General features: G+C 49.9%; 1 protein-coding gene across 1 annotated transcript; it reads left to right on the top strand.

The window, feature by feature from the left end:
• The first annotated feature begins 15 nt into the window (after positions 1–15).
• On the top strand, positions 16–17,605 carry LOC119704600 (G-protein coupled receptor 35-like). Its single transcript, XM_038146079.1, has 2 exons — positions 16–143; positions 16,489–17,605. Exons 1-2 carry the CDS (start codon positions 16–18, stop codon positions 17,423–17,425), a joined length of 1,065 nt encoding a protein of 354 aa, XP_038002007.1. The 3' UTR covers positions 17,426–17,605.
• The last annotated feature ends 1,205 nt before the right edge of the window (positions 17,606–18,810 follow it).

Raw genomic sequence — 18,810 nt, 5'->3', positions numbered from 1 at the left:
GGCACCGCCTGAGCGATGCGCGAGTCTCAGCTCGGCCCGCAGAGCTGCCGGAGTAAAGCTGAGAACGGCACGGGCGGACCCACAGCGCTTTCCCAGAGTGCAGGGAAGGTGAAGCTTGAGCTGCCGACCAGCTACAGAGCAAAGTATTTCTTATCCATTGAAGTTTCTTAAAATCTAAGTTCTGGTCATATCCCACCCTTCAGTAAGGAGAGCACTCGCAAACATTTTAATGTATTGATGTGCTGACCCAAGGGGAGAAAAAAACCCACCCCCACTGTTGTACTCATAAAGGAATTTTTCTTTGTGTTTGCAAATAAAAAGTGAATTTGTCCAATTTCCTGCAGCTTGGTTGTTATGAGCAATTGGTGCTGAAAAGGAGAGTGTGAAACCTGGTAACCCCCGGGGGTTTTTTTGTCCTCTTTTTATCAGTTGTTCATTATGGGGAGGAGGCAGTTCAGAGTATTTCTGCTTGTAATGACCTTCAAGTTTTTTGGTGGTTTTTTTGGTTTGTTTTTTTTTTTTTTTGGTTTTTTTTGGGTTTTTTTGGTTTGTTTTTTTTTTAAACAAAACCCCTGCACCTTTGGGAAAGCTTGCTGCTTCTTGCCTTCCATCTGGGCTGCTAAGGGGATGGACAGGGTCCAGCATGATGCTGTTATTTATCAGCATTCCTGAAGGCTAAGAATGTAACTGGGCAGGGTAGCTCAAGAGGTCAGTCACCTGAAACTCTGCACTGTAGATAAAAAATAAGGATGGAAAAACAGACCCTTCACCAACTTTGTTACCCTCCTCTGGACATGCCAGTCTTTCATGGAGTGATGTGCCCAGAACTGGGCACAGGATTTAGTGAGGGGCCCAGAATTGGGCACAGGATTTGAGGGGCATCCATCCAGGTAGATTTTAATGCAGTAAAGATTGTGACTGTCCAAACTGTGGGCTGTCAGTTTCCCCAGGAGAATGCTGTGGGACATTTCAGACCATTCACTGAAAATGTGTCAAGAAGTCGTTTTGATAATGCAAAATTGGTTTGATCACCTGGAAAATCGTATCATTTACTATTCATTGTGGCAAAAGGACTTGCCGACTCATTTGGGGGAAAGGTGCTACGGTGCAGCACGTCTGTCTCCTTGATCATCTAGGAACATGGCTGGAATTGCACAGCTGCTGGTGAAACTGGCTTCTCCTCTGAAAAGAAGGATAGGAATTACCTAAACCCAAATGTGGAATCCGAAGCGATTTAGTCACGTTTCCCTCGATTTCAGCAACGGCCACAAGATGGCACAGGGCGGCTCCGAGTAGGATGGGACTTGGATCCCTGGGGAAAAGTGTTTTCCAAGGCGCCTGGAGCAATGGCTTGGCTGAGCGCTGGAAATGAGCGGCGGGCACACGACGCCCCCAAGCCACGTGTGCGACAGCCGGACCGAGAGTGACCCGCACCCGCGTGGCCTTGGCACTGCCAGAGCAGCTCGGTGCCGGGGCTCCGGGAGAAGGCGATCTCCAGATAAATGAACGCCTTGTCCAAAGGCTCTGGTTTGGGTGGATTCCCTGGCGGGCTGGGAGCTGCCCGTGGCTGTCCTGGGGGTGACCGCAGCGCAGGGACCGGACAGGCGGGGCCCGGGGCAGGGCTGGGGCGGCAGCAGCACGGGCGATGCCCGGGCTTTGTGGCGGGGCCCGGGGCAGGGTTGATGCGGCAGCAGCTCGGGCGATGCCCGGGCTTTGTGGCGGGGCCCGGGGCAGGGTTGATGCGGCAGCAGCACGGGCGATGCCCGGGCTTTGTGGCGGGGCCCGGGGCAGGGTTGATGCGGCAGCAGCTCGGGCGATGCCCGGGCTTTGTGGCGGGGCCCGGGGCAGGGTTGATGCGGCAGCAGTTCGGGCGATGCCCGGGCTTTGTGGCGGGGCCCGGGGCAGGGTTGATGCGGCAGCAGCTCGGGCGATGCTCAGCTTTGTGGCGGAGCCCGGGGCAGGGTGTCGGCCGCACCGGAGGTGGCGTTGCCGGCGGTGGCAGCGCTAAACGCGGGGTCCGCAGCGGGACGCGGCGCCGGCAGCTTTGCTGCTGTGCCTCTCTGCTGGCTATCGGGTGTCAGCGTCCAGCCAGCGCCCAAACTCATTTCCCGCACAAATATTTCGATAATGGCTGGAAAGGCGCAGGAAAGAGACGCGGATAATTCCCCCTGGCTCGCAGCACTCTATGGGGCGTGCTGTCCTGTAAATCCCTCGTCCCGATGTGGAGATCCCACCAGCCACAGCCACCAATGACACTGAAGTCGACACCGTTGTGGCAAATTATCTTTTCTCTCTTACTAATGATAAGAGAAGCAATAATCCTCCTACAGGACTAATTACAGCCACAGAAATTGTGGTAATGAAAAGAACTCCCTTTGCCAGCATTCGAAAAGTTACGATTTACATGAACTAAGAGGCTTATGTAAATAATGATTATTATTTTGTACATGGCTCTCTGTGGCCCCATCTATTCTGATCTCAGTAAATCAGGGTGTAATTAATCACAGAGGATTAAATGTTGCAGGATAAAGACTGGAAAATTCAGTTGAAGCAAAACTCTGGTTTGTTTTGACTCAAAATAAGTTTGGGTTACTTGTCCCAAAGGACGTGGCAGCTCTGCTTCCCACTGCCAGCTCCTCTTGCTGCTCTCAGAAATCAGTTGTTTCGAGTTTTGGGGTTGTGTTTTTTCTTTCTTAAAGATTCTTAAAAATATAAATTAAAAAAAAAAAAAAGAAAGAAAAAGAAAAAGAAAAGAAAGAGATCTTTATAAATCATCACGTCCTTGTAGGGCTGTAAGCCCCAGAGTGTCTCAGAGATGTACTGGCCCTGAGCTGCAGGCTTGGTCTCCCAGCCTGGATCACACTGCTGACACAGGGATTCAGATCTCTCTGTTGTTCTTGTGGTGTTAATTAGTGCAACCTGGGGTCTGTGCTCCTCTCCAGCCTTTCAGCTTTCCCAAAAGATGGGGCATGGTGGAGCAGGTGGGCACAGCACTGTGGTCCTTGTGGAGCCAGGAGACCTGAGGGGGAACATGGTCCTGCATGCCAGGGGAGAGGTCTGTGTGTCTCAGAGAACCTGGAAATTAAATAAAATGGGCATCAAACTGTAAAAAAAGATTTTAATTTAGCACCGGGGGCAAATGGACACCGAAAAGGCAAAGAAAGAGCAAAATAAAAGTATTGCTTGGGATGTTGACATCAGTAATGTCTGTGTGAAAGACAGCCTGGTACTGAAACTGGGCATTCCCTGTGTGAAAATCTCCAGAGCAATAAGGGAAGGGCTTTGGCCAGTTGGAGTCATCACTGGCCTCTTCCCTCTCCCTGTGGCCCAGGTAGGTGGGTGCATGGCAGATAAAGCTCCTGAAGCAGAGCTCAAAGACTACAGAGGTGTTCTGAAGCACAGCCTCTGCTCACAGCAGAGAAGAAAAACAAACAAACAAACAAAAATCAGGAGAAAATAAGATTTAACTCTTTTAACCTTTGAGACAACCACAATTCTGAACAGATGTGTCAGTGACCAATTTCCTAGGATACATTTCTCACAGCAGGAGCTGTGAGGCATAAGCACTACTTGGCCTATGCTGAATCACAAAAGAGGCTCAAAGAAGGTAGCTAATAAGCTCTGGAAACAAGGAAAGAGCTTAATGACTTTTTCTCATCTCTCTTTTCAAGGCCTGTTAAGGCTCCTGGGATGTACCAAAAGCCAGAGACTCCCTGTGCTCTGCATGTTAACAGACACTCCGAGAATTTTCCTTTTTTTTTTTTTTTCCAGAACTGGGCAAGGGAAAATACAGGGGGAGTCTCTCAGCCACCAGAAGCTGCCCTGCTGCCACAGCTGTGGGTGCCCTGGTGCCCTGAGAGCAGCACAGCTGGTTGCTGGCCACTGCCTGTGGAGTGACTCCCTAAAAATCCTCCCAGCTGCCAGCTGCACAAGGTTTAGTAGGTTACCAGACCCCCACTCACCTCTCTGCCCTCCTGGCTGCAAAACCCAGGTGAACAAGCTGAGCCTGGTGTCAGCTGCCCCCGTCCCCTCTGAAGGGTTCACAAGTGCCCCGGCAAAGACCACGAGGGAGGGGATGAACAACCAGGGAGTCCTGGGGCACTCAGCTGCACACAGCCAGACCCCCAGAATAATTCTGGACCTCCTCAATTATTCAGCTTTGTTTTGTCCAGCTGCAAGTACTTAAAATGTCCTCAGCAGCTCTGGGTAAGTGATGTCCCAGTCCCAGGTCCCTGTTCCACCTTCGGTCCTGCCGTCACCAGAGCCGCCTGAATTTGAGATGTCACCCCTGCTGCTCTCTAAATAACCAGCTCAAATGGTCAAAATAGAAGCCTGAATTACGTCACAGCCTGGTGTTATTCACACCTGATCCTTGGTATTGAGGGGCCATCTACCAGACAGACCTTAACACCACAAATGAACCTATTTCCTCTCTTTGGCTGCATTAAAATAATTTGAGCATCAGTTTTCCCCTGCCAAATTTAGCACTGGTGTCAGCAAAGCACTTTAACTGAAAGTACCAAAGCTGAGGTTCAGCAGGGACCCAGCCCAGCAGACACCACACAGCTCACAGGGGGCTGCTTGGGCTGTGTTTTGACTTACCTTGGTGATGCCAGTGTCTTCAGAAGTTGTTTCAGGCAGGAATTACTTTTACTATGTAGGTGGAACAGCTAAAAGCAGCCTGGACCATGTTTAGGACCCTGTGAGGTGCTCCTGCACTGGAACAGGGGCCTGCCTCCCTCGCAGGGATGGAATCTTTCCCTGGATGGAGGCTTGAGGCTGTGAGACCTGCAAGTGCTCAAATGTCAAGAGGAAATATCACTGTCACGAAGATCTGCCCACACAATGTGGGGCTAATCTGAATTTTGGAGCGCAAACTCTTGCACTTCTGAACTACATTATCTGGAAATGATGCTACAAAGTTAAAAAATGACCTTTAGACACCTAGTTCAGACACCATTTCCCCCCATGACTATAACCTTCTGCTCACCTCGGGTGTTATAGCATCCAGCAGGGTGATAAGAAAAATAGTATTAAGTCCTGGCAGAGCCACTGCAAATTGGCTGTGAGCAAAATGCAGATTGATCTCTGTTTAGAAGAAAAGCAGCACAGTGATCTGCTCTCAGGAAAGCAAATCAAGCAGAGATTTCCTGAGATAAAAGGCTTGCAGTGAAATTGATGTAACTGAATGGAAGAGAAAGGAGGAACCACGACTGGTTTCATTAAACACGTAAGCAAGGTGAGCAAATAATTTCTTCCTTGCTCCCTGTTTCTTTCCCTGAGAAGACGGGGTTTTGCTTGGATTTTCCAGTCCTGGGTATTTCTATTTAAGGATCTACATCTGTCTGGCTGATAAATTGTCGCTGAGGGTTTATGTTGGCGTGAAGGAACCAGAACACAGCCATGGGGCAGCGGCTCTCAGAGGTGGGGGTGTGAGGGCAGGAAGGCTTGGGGCAGGGTAGGTGCTGGGAGTGCCTGGCCCAGCTCCCCGTCCTGCTGTGCCCAGAGCACCCCTCTATCCTCAGCCAGGTTTATTCACTGCTCCAGCCCCTCAGCACAGCAGACAGGAAGGAAATTCCCCCTGCGTGCTGGTGGGGATCTCCCTGGACACACACAGGGCTGAAGTGGGCAGCTGTGTGCTCACAGCATGCAGGATCAGCATCCTCCTTCCTGTGGCACTGAAGGGTTAATGGAAACGGTGTTTAGGCACCCCGGAACTTCAACAAAGCAACAGAGAGCTCTGTCACCTTGTAGCAAACTGGGAAATTGCTTTCAAATGTAATGGAAGTCATGGAAGGTTACTGCCTGTGCCTGCAAGTTTTTTAAACCTAGGGGTCCAGGAGGCAAAAAATAAACATCACATCTCAGTTGTGTCCTATGCCTTCTGGTAGTGCCAGCAGAAGAGGCTGATTTTCCCCTGACCTTTTACTTCAGAGAAGAAAGGAGAACTATCAGGTGAGAGGTTTCCTCTGTGTGTGGGACACACCGCACTGTGCTCAAGGCCACGGTGAGGAGAGTCACTGACATCTCAGTTGAAATGCCAGAAAGATACTGATGCAGTGAGAGAAATCATGCCCATTTTAGGGGCTACTGGGATGAAGCAATAGCCTGAAGTCGCATAAGCAACTTAGAGCAGCACACGTGTCCCCAGAGGCTCCTGCCCAGCGTGGCCCAAGGGGTCACAGCCTGCTCTCATTGCATTGGGGGGTGACTTTGGGCAGTGCATTTCAGGCAGCACCAGCAGCAGATTCACTTAGGAGCCTCAGGGTCCAGGTGGGGCTTTCTCAGAGCCTGCTCTGTGTGCAGCAGTGGTGCCATGCACAGCAGATGGAGACTCCCAGCAAGTAACCCCAAAACATTTTCACTCAGGTGGGGAGCACTGGTGTGCTGGGAGAGGGGCTTGTGGGAGGTGGAAAGGTAGAAACTTCCACAGACACAGGAGGGTTTGATCTGCAGCTTTGGAAGAAGCTTGGATTGATGTAAAAATAAAGTACACTGACATTAAGCAGAAAAATCATAAGTTTATGTTTCTATAGTTGTAAGCAAGAATATGCCTTAAGTAAGTGAGAAACTGCATTGATAAATGGTGAAGGGTTTATAGTGTAGTAATGTAATTGTATAGAGCAAGAGTTTAGATGTTATAATAGAAGCCTTCATGTGTATGTGTGATAATGGCTCGTTGGATAAAAGTGTCCACAGTGCAGCAAAATTAAGTAAAGGTGATAGGTTAGAAAAGCAAAATAAACCCTGTGGCAACGGTCCATTGATCCAAAGGTTCTAGATTGCCTTGTAATGAAGAACTTGTGGCTACTTTGAGCTATGGATGACTGCTTGCTCCTCTAAAATCTCACAGCCTCTGAGCCTGATGTTTATCTGAGCAATAAATCGTTCTCAGCCCAACAATGGTCCCACCCCTTCATTAAAAAGCAGCCACAATGACAGGGGCTCAGTGCTCTAACCCATCCCAGGGCTCTGGAAGCAGCTGCACAAGTTGGTCCCATCACTGTGCTCGTGTTCTGCTGGACAAGCAGGTCAGGAGATATCTGTGCTGCTTCTTAAGGACAACCTCCCACAGGAGGTCTTTTCTTCTCCAAAACAACCAACACTGCAAAATATGAGTATTTTAAAGCATTGAAAGTATTTCAGCCATTGAAGCTAGGGAGAGGTAAAGGGCAGGGACCCAGATAAGGGTAAAGAGGCTGCTGTCACTATTGCAGCCACAAAGCTTGGGCAGGTTTAGGTGTCCCTGACCAGCACCAAGGGAAACCCTGCCCTAAACAGGCACGAGAAGGTGCAGGGTTGTTTATGTGCAGGCTCAGGGGCCTTATCAGTGACACCTGGAGTCTGCACTGCAGTCAGTATTTGCACAAAGGGGCTGTGGGGAAATTTGCTGCCTGCTGGGTCACAGGCTGTGGTGATAAAGGCTGTCACACAGGAGAAAAGTACTGGAGCAGAGCAGACACAGACTCAGCCACCAAGTGAACTTGGCAGTGAAATGGGATCCAGCACAGCTTTATGGGGCTCTTGTTTTCCCATCCTCCTGTGCTCCCTGATGAGCTCACTGCTCTGCACAGCCCTTGCTCACTCACTGCTGGGAAGGGGAGCAGCCACTGCCACCACATGGGGTCTTTTTGGGCCAATTTTCCCACCCAATTTTTGGTTTTTTATTTTCCTAGACAGCAGGGAGGTCTGGAAGCAGGAGGCCCATGGGAAGCCTGTGTTTGCTGGCAGAGCTGTCAGTGTTGTCAGGTTCTGGGCAAAAGGGTGTGTCTGGCACGAGCCAGGGGGGTGGAGGTGTCCTGCTATGTTGATTTCTTACCTTTGATGAGTGGTTGGATAGCAGAGTGAGTAAGTAAGAGTGAAAATGCCTTGGTGTAAATCAGTAGCTCTCCATGGGTGCACAACATCACACGTGTTTTATCTGTGAGAAGCTGAAAGCCAAGACTTCCAAGCTCAAAATTAAATTCCGGTATCAGAGGCTGGAGCTGACCTTACCAAACCACATTTTCCCTGCTTCCTGTCTGTTCAAGTGAGAAATATGCACATCTCACAAACGTGTTCTTCACCCAAGTTCATGTTCTTTGCTCTTCTGTTTTATTCTCTGAGCACAGTGTGTCAGCACAGCCCTGCAAAGGGGAAAGGTTAAGATAGATATATTTTTATAGATATTTATAGACATGCTGATATGCCTCCCTGGCCTGAAAAGCAAAGCAAACATGACCAACTTACTGCTTTGCTCCACAAGGCAGCCCTGCAAAGGTTACCACTCCATCCCATCACTGACACTTTACATTTTCTACAATTGCACAGGCAGATCCGTGGCTCACACCACCCAGCAGGATCAGGGTGGTGTCATTGCTTTCAGCCCTGTCACTGCAATGGCCCAATGTTATTATGCTGATGCTCTGTAGCTTGCACAGAAAGGCAAAACCCATTTGTCATCATCAGCTGGTTGCCCCCTGTCCCCAGTGCTGTGGTACTATTGACAGATCTTGTCAAAATCACTATTCCTAAATTTCCATTTATTAAAGTTATTATTAAACTGTATTTCTAAATTTGCATTCAGTTTCAGGAAACGGAAACAGTCTGATGTAACAGGGAATTTTTGGTACAGACTCATCATCACCTTTCCAAATGAAGTGAGACCAACTTGAATCTAATTTATCACCTCTCCTTTGCCAGGTTATTTCTAGTTCTTAGCTGATGGGGTAATTTTCCTTCTGCAAAGTGGATGTTTATGGAGCACTCTCCCTCCCCATACCCTCTGATGGCTGTCCTGCCTCCTGCTGCAAAAGTTTCCCAGTTTAAAAACCTCTGAGCTAAACTGCTCATTCTCATCCACATGTATGAACAACCAAATGGAACGGGGTTTAGAAGGCAAGTGGAAAAATAAGCAGGAGGAAGAAGGGTGATGAATCCAGTGAGTTTTAGGAACACTTTCATTTCAGGAAACCAGCATACGCACATTTCAGCCTAGCCTGTGCTAGTAATGCTTAGAAGACTGAGAGCAAAGCACTTCTACAGGCAAAGTCCAAAAGTATAGGCAAAAGCCTCTAACACTCATAAGTACTACATTGCAGGAGAGATGCTTCTCCAGGCTGAAAGTGCCTCTGTCCAAATGCAGAAATGGGGAGGATAACTACAGGCAAATTACAGACTTCTGGTGAAAGCCAAGGATAAATTGATTTGCTCTTCTGGGACTAGACAGGGTCAGAGCATGGGTTACAATTACCAGACCTACTTCCACTCTCCTCTGTTGCTTCCCATTAGCAAACCCCATTTTTTTCTTTTTATTTTTTTTTTTTCTTGAGTGTTTTGTGGCTGAGGGAGAGTGATGGAAAAAATCTGGTGGAGCTCTTGAAGCATTAGAGGTCTCCACTCAAACACAGGGCACTCAGAAACAAAATGATTCTTAGAGAGGGAGAGAGAGAGAAAGAGAGAGAGCAAAAGGGAGTTCTTCATCTCAGGAAATCAATGATGAGAGTCTTTAGCACCAACATAACGAGTCTAGATTGGCTGGAGTGCAGCCTGAAGAGCACTGAGGATTTGGTCCATTATGGCCTGGTCATATATAAAATAATTCCAAGCCTGTGAGATGTATTTGTACAGCATTGTACAGGGGGGTGTTGCTGCAGCCCCCCCTGAATAAAGCATGGCTGGCTGTGCAAACCCTGCCATCCTTAGCCCATCTTTATTTTCCTCCTTCTTGGACATATGAACGTAAACTGTAAATAAATTAAGCTTTGAATTTGGAATATTAATGAAGGTGAAGTCTTTCCAAACCCAAAGGATATGAAGTGACCTTTCAAACTGATTGTACAGGAAAGAGATGTTCATGACTGAGGGAGGGGAAGGGGAAAAAAACCCAAACCAAGTTTAAGAGTGTTTTTGCCTTGCTGTCATGGCAAAGGGGGTGCCTTCAAAGGTTGCCCAGGCTGGCTTGTGAAGGTTTGCAGCATCCCATGTAGGTGTTGCCCGTGTTTCACACCACAACCAAACCCTCTTTGTTCAGTCCTGCTTAGTATACTGTATTTTAGCAAACGCAAACAGATGTAATCTGTACCAGTTCAGCATCGTCCAGCACTGAGATCTGGTAGAGGAGAGGTAAAAAATGCCAGGTGCTCAGGCAGGCCCAGCATGAGCAGCCTTCTGCTGCCTTCCATGGGGGACTGAATCCTTCTCTCCAGGCTAGACACTGCTGCAGGCAGGTGCCATAGCCACAGCCTGACTTTCCCCAGTGCTGCTTGGCTGCCACCACCCCAGAGGTCCTCTGCTCCACGTCTCTGTGTTCCCTGGCCCCTTCCAGTGGTGGAGCTCCTCAATGCAGACAGTTTGGCCAGCCTGTATCCATCCCTGTCCCACATCCATGGTCTTCTCTCCCCAGCCACCTCACCCTCCTGGTTTACACCCCTCTTTGGGGCTCTTTCTTAGATCACCACCTCCAAATCATCTGGAACTCCACAGGATGAGTTCCATCTCCTTCTGACACTGGCAGTTTTTAGTCCTCACCATCAACTGCAGCCTCTGCAGACCGTGGTGGCACAAAGTAATTTTCCATCTCCTCACTTTTTACAGCCAGGCCTGCAGTGAGCTGACACTCATGGTGTGCTCTTCCCTGCTGTGTCCCTCAAATGTCACCCTCCAGGAAAGGCAGGAAAGAACATCCAGAGAGCTGCAGGACAGTCAGTCCCTGTGATTCCTTCAGCTGAGAAGGAATGACTCCATATCCCTGGGCAGGCTGGGGCTGACCCCCTGGAAAGCAGCCTGGCAGAGGAGAGCCTGGGCTCCAGGAGGAAATGAAGCTGATGGAGAGCCAGCAGTGTGCCATGGCAGCAGGGAGAGGGACCAGCAGCTGGGGCTGCCTGGGAATGAGCAGTGCCAGCAGCTCAGGGGAGGTGAATCCTGCCCCTCTGCCCAGCAATGGTGAGACTATACCCAGTACAAGAAAGACCCAGGCCTACTGGACCACGTCTGGGGAAAGGTCACAAAGATGATTAAGGGACTGGAATATCTCTTGTATAAGGAGAGGCTGAAAGAGCTGGGACTATGCAGCCTGGAGAAGTCTCTCAAGGATCTGATCCATGTGTATAAACACCCAGTGGCAAGGAGTAAACTTTTTTGTGTTTAAACAGACATTCCTATATTTCAGTTTGTGCCTTTTGCCTCCTGCCCTCTCCCTGACACTGCTGAGAGGGCAAGAGGCAAAAGGCACGGGCTGAAATATAGGAAAGTCTGTTAAAACATAAAAAAGTTTAGTCTCAGAATGATCAAGCACTAGAACAGGTTGCCCAGAGAATGTGTGGAAATATCCTTCAAACTATTCAAAACCAAACTGGACATGGCATCAGACAATGGTTCTGAGCAAAGGGTTGGTGGAAACCTCCTTTTGGTGAAAGGAGGTTCCTTCCAGCCCCAGTGGTTGTGAACAAGGCCATCACCATGGGCTCTAACTCAAAAATAACTCATAGCATCAGCCTCTCTGGGGAATGCAGCTGCAGCCACCACAGGCAAACATCTCCCACCACCTTTGCTTTGTGGCTCTCTTCACACAGGTCTTTCCTGTCCCTGAACATCTGCAGTGACACTCATGTCCCTCTTTCACACTGTGACCCAAAGAGCCACTGCAGCATTTCATGTCACCCCGCTTCCCTGCCCCCCTCCTCCACAGCACCTAACAAATGCCAGATGCTATCCAAGGATCTTATCAGCCTGTGGTTCTGAGATATCTGACGTGGCTCCTGCCTTGCACACTGGCTGTTCCTCCTGTGACAGGCACACCCAGGACTTTGGATGCCTGTTTGCCTCCTGAGGGCTGTGATCAGCACGCACATCTCTGTGGTTATGGGATGGCTGTGAGCTGCAGAAGCCTCGTGGTGGGGCAGAGCGAGTGGGCCTTATCTTCAGGATCCTGTGCCTGAAGCTCTGCCCTGCACAGCCCCGTTTGACAGCTGTGCTGCAGCGCTTCCTTTGCCTGGTGCCACCCAGTGCTCCTGAGCCAGGGACCTGTGGGCATCCTGCCACCCTTCACTAATCTTGGCAGTGCCCGAGAGCCCAAGCTCCAGCCAGCTTCTTCCTTTCTCTCACAGCTCCTCCGGCCAGGACAGCACCCATCGTGCTGATTGAAGAGCAGCCAACCACCAGTGCATCCCCCAGCAGTGCAGCAGCTGGCCAGGTGCCAAGGCTGAGTGTGCAGTGAGGCAGTCCCCACTAGCAGCTGATTACTGACACCAATTAATGGCCCATTACCGAGCCCTTTGGGGCTTACAGCTCTGCCTGCCCCCTCCACTTCTGTTAATGCAGAGTTTGACAAGCGAGGCTCTTTGCCGCCCACGTGAGATGCTGAGGCCTTGGTTTAGGTGCCAGCTGAAGCTCCCCGATGGTTTGGCTGTACCTGTGCTCAAACAGGGCTGTGGGCCAGAGCCCTAATGCTGCCCCATCGTGACCCTCTCCTGCTTCATCTGTGCCCCAGGCACCAAACCCAACCCAAGGCATCATTTGAGTGCAGCATTTGAGGAGGGCGGGGGGGCTTTCCTACGCTACATGCCAAGCTGCTCCCTGTGCCCACCCCCACGTCCAGAGCTGTGCAAGCACAACTCAACCCAACACTCAGGCGTACCATGAGCTGCACGGGACCATCCAGACCAGGTATTGCACCTTCCTGGCTTTACTTAGTTTAGACTTCAGCACTAGTGGGCATTTCAAATCCTCACTTGCTGAACATCTCTGTTAGCCATGGAACACACCCTTTCAGAAACTGCTGAGTGGTGAGGCACCAGAGCTCACTGTTAAGTAGTGCCATCGTTGATTTGGCCAGAAGGCTGGCATTCGAAACCTAACTGATGTGAAATCTGTTCTTACGCAGGAGGAGGAGGTGCTTTGGAAACCCTCAAGTACCAGGGAGCTGCTGGTGCCAGGCCCCTGCCCTGCACAGGCAGCCCGTGCCCAGCCCTGCTCACCCTGCCTGGGTTGTGTGACTGCACAGAGCCCACGTGCCCTGCCTCGAGTGGCACCTGCTGCTGACTTTGGCACCTTAAATCTGCAGGTAACATCACTTTGTTTCCTCCTCTCTTGCTGGCTGAGAACTGTTGAGCAGGGTCCTGCTGTGCCTGGAGGGAGGCAGAGGAGGCTTTGAGAGTGCTTTCTGCTGGGCAGCAAGGGCCCTGCGAGACAGGAGTCCCTGGGGTGGGGTGTGATCTCTGAGCCTTCCAGTTTCTGTTCTTATTCCAAGGTATTCTTGGGGTACTTTACCTGGAATATCACAGCAGCTGAGAAGTGGAAGTTAATTCATCCCAATATGGGAAATGAGTGATTCTAAAGAGATTTTTTTTGGTCTAAGAGAACTCCTTCCAGCATCTATCAAAGCAGATCAGAAGCCTGTAATGTGGTTAGGGTGACCACATTACAGTTTTTAAGGGATGCAGTGATAGATGAGCCTGAAAGAACACAAGTTTCAAAAAAGAAGAGAACAAACTCCTGTGCCTTAGATCCTTGCATTTGAGAGAGGTGTGAACAACAGCAGCAAGGGTTGAGCAGGTGGATTGCAGATTTCTTTATGCTATTTGGAAACAGAGAGGAAAAGCTCCTCACTTCAGTACCATGGCAGGGCCCTTAGCTGGGTCTCCTCTGCCATGGGGAGAGTTTGCTGCTCACTCTTTCTGGCCACGCTTCCCCCCAGCCCAGCTCCTGCCCAGGGCAGTCCAGCAGTGCTGTGGGTACATTAAAACCTCTGGGGGGTACTGCCCTGCCCAGGCCTGTTCTCACACCTGTGCTGCATCTTCATTGAGTATTTGCTGAGAGCCACCTGTTCTATTTGTAGGACTGTTGGTGACAGTCAGGGCTGTTGCCATGGAGGTGGCAGGTCTGAGGGCAGCTCATGCACAAGATGCTGTTCTGTACCTGACTCCACCTCCATTTTCCTTCTTGCTCCCCCTCTGCTCAGTTCCAGGTTCCTTCCCTCACCCACCAAGGCTCCCATGCTGCTCCCTCACCCACCATATTCACCCTTTATTTCACCCACCATATTCACCCTCCAGCCATTGGTGCCTGCCCACTTTTGAGCTCTCCCAGAAGGAAGGAGAAGAATTTTCCATGCAAGACTCCCCCTTCAGTACAGCTGCTTTCTTGCTGGAAAAACATTGGAAGCAGCCACCACAGTGCTGCTGCCACATCCCCTGCGCCTTCAGCCTCTGCCTTGCATCTCTTCTTCCAGCCTCCTCTCTGTTCAGGGTCTGGCAGAAGCCTCCTGCTTCTTGAGCTGCTGGAAACAAGCCCAGCCCGAGCCTTCCTCCCCAGATGGTCACCAGCTTCTGGGCTGGGGGACAGCTGCTGACCAGCTCTCCCCAGCCTATGGTGGGGACAGCAGGACACCCTGCACAGCACTGGTGACCTTGTCTGTTGAGCCCCAGCCTATTGCTGGTCTTCCAGCAGCAGCAAGTGATGTTTCACAGCTGTCTCCATGCTTTTGTCACAGCTGTAAGTTGCTGCCTAGCCCCTATGATGCTGCAGGCATTTCATCTACCCCACATGAAGCATTTACAGCAGCCACAGGATATGCTAGCTAGTCAAGCTAAACCTCTTTAAAGATTTTTTTTTTTGCTCATTCCTACCCTATCAGTGCTTTTTGGACTGCTTTAAACCCTCTACTCATTTCCTCCATCCTCCTCCCAGCCTCTGGACTGCCCTGTGTCGTGGAGCACTTGTGAGCCCTGCTGCTGGGAACTGCACTGGGCCAGGTCTCCAGCTCCAAAGGCAGGGCTGGCCAGAGACCTTTGATGCTGCAGAGCCCAGCAGTGTGCTTTGCCTGTGCTGCACCTCTGCAGAGGCTGCTGCAGGCACTGCAGGCACTGCAGACCATGGCAGTGAAAAGAAACCTGGGCACCAGTGCAGCTGTCAGACTTCTGCCTCGTGCCATAGCCAGTGACAGCTCCCTGCTGCTACTGTCCATAGTGCAGAGAGGTTTTCCTCAGGGGACAAGTGTCCCCTTCCCTGCAGGGTACAGGCAGTGAGCAGCAAGCCTCTGTTGGGAAAGCCAGGCCTGAGCATACAAGAACTGTGCAGCAGTCACATTAGTGTCTGCTATTGCAAGACACTCACACATCCCTCCAGAAACTGAGTTACCTGTGTATTTTTCAGTCACTTCAGGACTGAATTCTGATTTGCAGGCTGTGCCCTCACCCACTGGCCACAAGGTCTGCATTGCTGGTGAGGGCGCATAACTGCTTAACCAGGCAAAGGTGATGTCCCTTTCCAGGCCTCTGAAACCTGCAGATTTCACCAGATCCCTCCCCACTCCACTCTGTAAAAAATTTATTTTACATTGAAAGAGGTTTGTTTGGTTGTTTTTTTCTGAAGTGAATTTAGATGCAAGCAGAAGTGACAGATACTGAGAATCACTGGTTCAGAGAATTTTTCCATGTGCTTGTCACATGAAACCACCTTGCACAGGAAGGGGTCTGCTGAAAGATGATTTTTATCAGCCCATGAACTCACACTCTTCACACAACTAATACTCTTGCAAAGCATCTTGCAGCTAGTGTGACAGAGGCTCAACAGCTACTACTCACAACATGGATGTCTGAGGGTGGCTGGCTGCCTGCCTGGAGCAGGAGCCATCTAATTCAGCCCTTAACAGCAAGCTCCTTGTTCTGCAGTGGTGTTCCCTCTTCCTGATGTGGCCTTCTGCTTTGCATCTGCAGACTCCTACTCTCTCCTGGAATGAATGGGCTTAAAATCAGGTTAATATCAGGTTAATCCTTCCATCTCCCATTCCCCTCCTGGTGGAGGTGAAGAGCAGCATACCTCACTCTCTCCTTTAGGCCTTCCTTGGGAGAGCAGGAATGCAGATTCAGCTGCTTTCCTCAGCTTGGAGGAGGAGCTCCAGGTTCACAAGGTGGTGCAAAGGCTCAGAAACCTTCCCAGCTAGAGCCAGAGCATGAGGATTTCTATCAAGTGACATTTGCTATGCACTCCCACCCCTTCACCCCTAATCTGAATCCAAAACCAACAGAACTGACGGAAGAGCTTTTACTCATGGGTTGTGCTGGGCTTTAGTTTCCATTGCTGCAAACCCTCCCTAGCTCAACACCAAGCTAAGGGTAATTTTACATCATCTGCACAGCCTGGCTTAAGGAATTTGTGTTCACATTGTCACAGGATGTGCCCACTACCTGTGGGGGCTCTTCTGACTGCCATGTTCCTCCTGCCCAAACACACTTCAAGATCTCCCTATTTAATAAAGCTGTCTGCCATGTCCTCCTGGAAATGTACCCTGAGACACTCACAAACTGAGTGGAGGTAAACAAAGCTTGACAAAGGATGCCGAAGGATGACACAGGCTGACTGAGAAAGACAGCTCAGTAAAGCTCAAATTCATATTTTTAACGAAGGACATATGTACTTACCTGTGCTTTTTTTTACAGCTACTAAGAGATCTTACCATGTCTTTTCCTATTTCAGGTCTCAGAACATCATACAACATCTGTAACTCAGGACAATGAATGTGTCCAACAACTGCAGCACCACAAATCTAGAACTGCATCCCCATGTTCGCCTCATTGAATTTGCTCTGTATAGCCTCATTTTCTTTTTTGGGGCACTATTTAATGTCCTCGCCTTCTGGGTGTTCTCCTGCAAGATGAAGAAGTGGACAGAAACCAGGGTGTATGTAATGAATTTAGTCTTTGCAGATTTCTCTGTCATCTGCACCTTGCCTTCCATGGTTTATTTGCTCTGGAATAAGTCAGCCCGAGGGGAGCTCTGCCAGTTTACAGAGACCATGTATTTTATCAACATGTTAGTGAGCATCTACATCATTTCATTCATCTCCTTTGATCGATACATTGCCATAAAGCACCCTTTGAAAGCCAGGGCCTTCAGGTCCCCATCAAAGGCTGCCCTCCTCTGTGGGCTCCTGTGGGTCTCGGTGATAGTCAGTGCCACCATCCAGCTCTGGCACAAACAAGCAGCTCTCTGCTTCCAGACCTACACCCCCACGCCTGCTGTTCTCAGTCTGCTGGCCATTTTCTTCGTTTTCACTCTCCCATTAGCAATCTTGACCTTCTGCTCCACAGAAGTCATCAGGAACCTCAAGAAACATCTGAACACGAATTTGCCGGAAGAGAAATCAATCCAGAAAGCTGTACACATTATTTATGCAAATCTGATTGTATTTCTGATATGTTTTCTGCCTGCCTACCTCGGGCTGCTTGCCAGGTTCATCATGGAGAGCGTTGGAGCTACCTGTTTCCAGCTCTGTGTCATGAAGAACTTCTCCTCCCTGATGAGGTGCATTGCCACGTCCAACTGCTGCCTCGATAGTGTCTGCTACTACTTTGTCACCAGGGAGTTCCAGGAAGCCTTTCTACAGCCCAAAGCCAGCACTCAACAACCAGAGGCAACCCATCCCTTGCAGATACAGACTTGCTAAAGGAAAAAGGGGAACAAACCCCAACATCTGCAACATAAAGAGGAAATACAGCTTCAGGGCTATTGGAATAAGTATTGCTATTTTTCTCTAGCAAGTTCTTTGTTAGGTTTAGAAATTTATACTCTATGTTTCCATTAAAGAAATAGGTCACAGTAAAAGTGTGTATGTAAACGTGTGTATGTAATCAGTTGCTGTCAACATGCCTCCATTCCACCCTCCAGCACCTCCTTGTTACTGTTACAGGAAGACAGGTGAGCCATGTACCTCTTTTAGTTCCATCTGCAGCTAAAATCTACTGATCCTTCTTGCCAACATGTACAATGTATATATCGTATTGTACCTCATTGTGTATTTCAGGTTGTTTGCATTATTAAACTAATTCAGTTTATATTTATCCCATTCCTTTGGCAGCCTGGGTTGGGTGGCTGTTCAGATGGTTCTGGCATATTATTAAGCACATGTCCCTACAAAACAGCCTAGGCTGTCCTGACCTCCTTCCCCTTCAACTCAACAGGTCAGACAGGTGTGAAGGAACACTTCTGGGATGAAAGCAACACTTGTCCAATGCCATAAAGGCACAAAGTGCAGATTTCAGAGTCGAGTCCTCCTGCCAGCTGCCTCCAGCTGCCCTGCTGAGCCCTGGCCCCGAGACAGCTCCTCAGAGCAGCCATCCCTGCAGGGCTGTTCCTGCCACACACTGAAGGCCTTTCACTGCTGCCCTAGCATTTGCTGCTCTCGCACTGCCCTGCCCTGGTTTGTGCTGTGGCACCAGGCTGACCCCAGGGCCGCCACAGCTCGGGCTCAGGGTACCCCCCCCCCTCATGCTGGGTTTCCACAGCCTGCCCACACTGACACCACTAACACTTCCATCACGGAAGTGTGTTTTTCCACCAGTCAGCAGCCTAGAAAAGTCAGGGGAGAGAGGAAGTGGATACATGCTGCCCAGAACTGGGCTTTTTTTCTTTCTGAATGCTAAAAAAACTCCCAAAATGGTGCTGAGCTCTGCCCAGCAATACTCAGAGTGTTCTGTTAGACAGTGTGGGGGAGTCCTTCCTGCCCACAAACACATCTTCCCCTGTGACCTACACCTGCCCTCAGTCAGCCACAGCTGATGCCCCATCTGCTGCTGTCACCTTTGAGAGCATGAGCTCCTGTGTTGGGTTTGCTCAGCCTGGTTTTTGGTAGCAGGGGGTCCACTGAGGTGGCTCCTGTGAGAAGCTGCTGGAAGCTTCCACTGTGTCTGGCAGAGCCAGTCCCTGAGGGCTCTGAGGATGGACGTGCTGCTGGCCAAGGCTGGGCCAATGAGAGAGGTTGGAAACACCTCTGTGGTAACAGACTTAAGAAGAATATCAAAATAAAGGGGGGCACAGCTTTTTCTAGCCAGA

Source organism: Motacilla alba, chromosome 9 (assembly GCF_015832195.1).
Source record: "Motacilla alba alba isolate MOTALB_02 chromosome 9, Motacilla_alba_V1.0_pri, whole genome shotgun sequence".
In the NCBI taxonomy this organism is placed as follows: Eukaryota; Metazoa; Chordata; class Aves; order Passeriformes; family Motacillidae; genus Motacilla; species Motacilla alba.
Note: the sequence above shows the minus strand (reverse complement) of the source record. Positions and strands in the feature narration are given on the sequence as shown.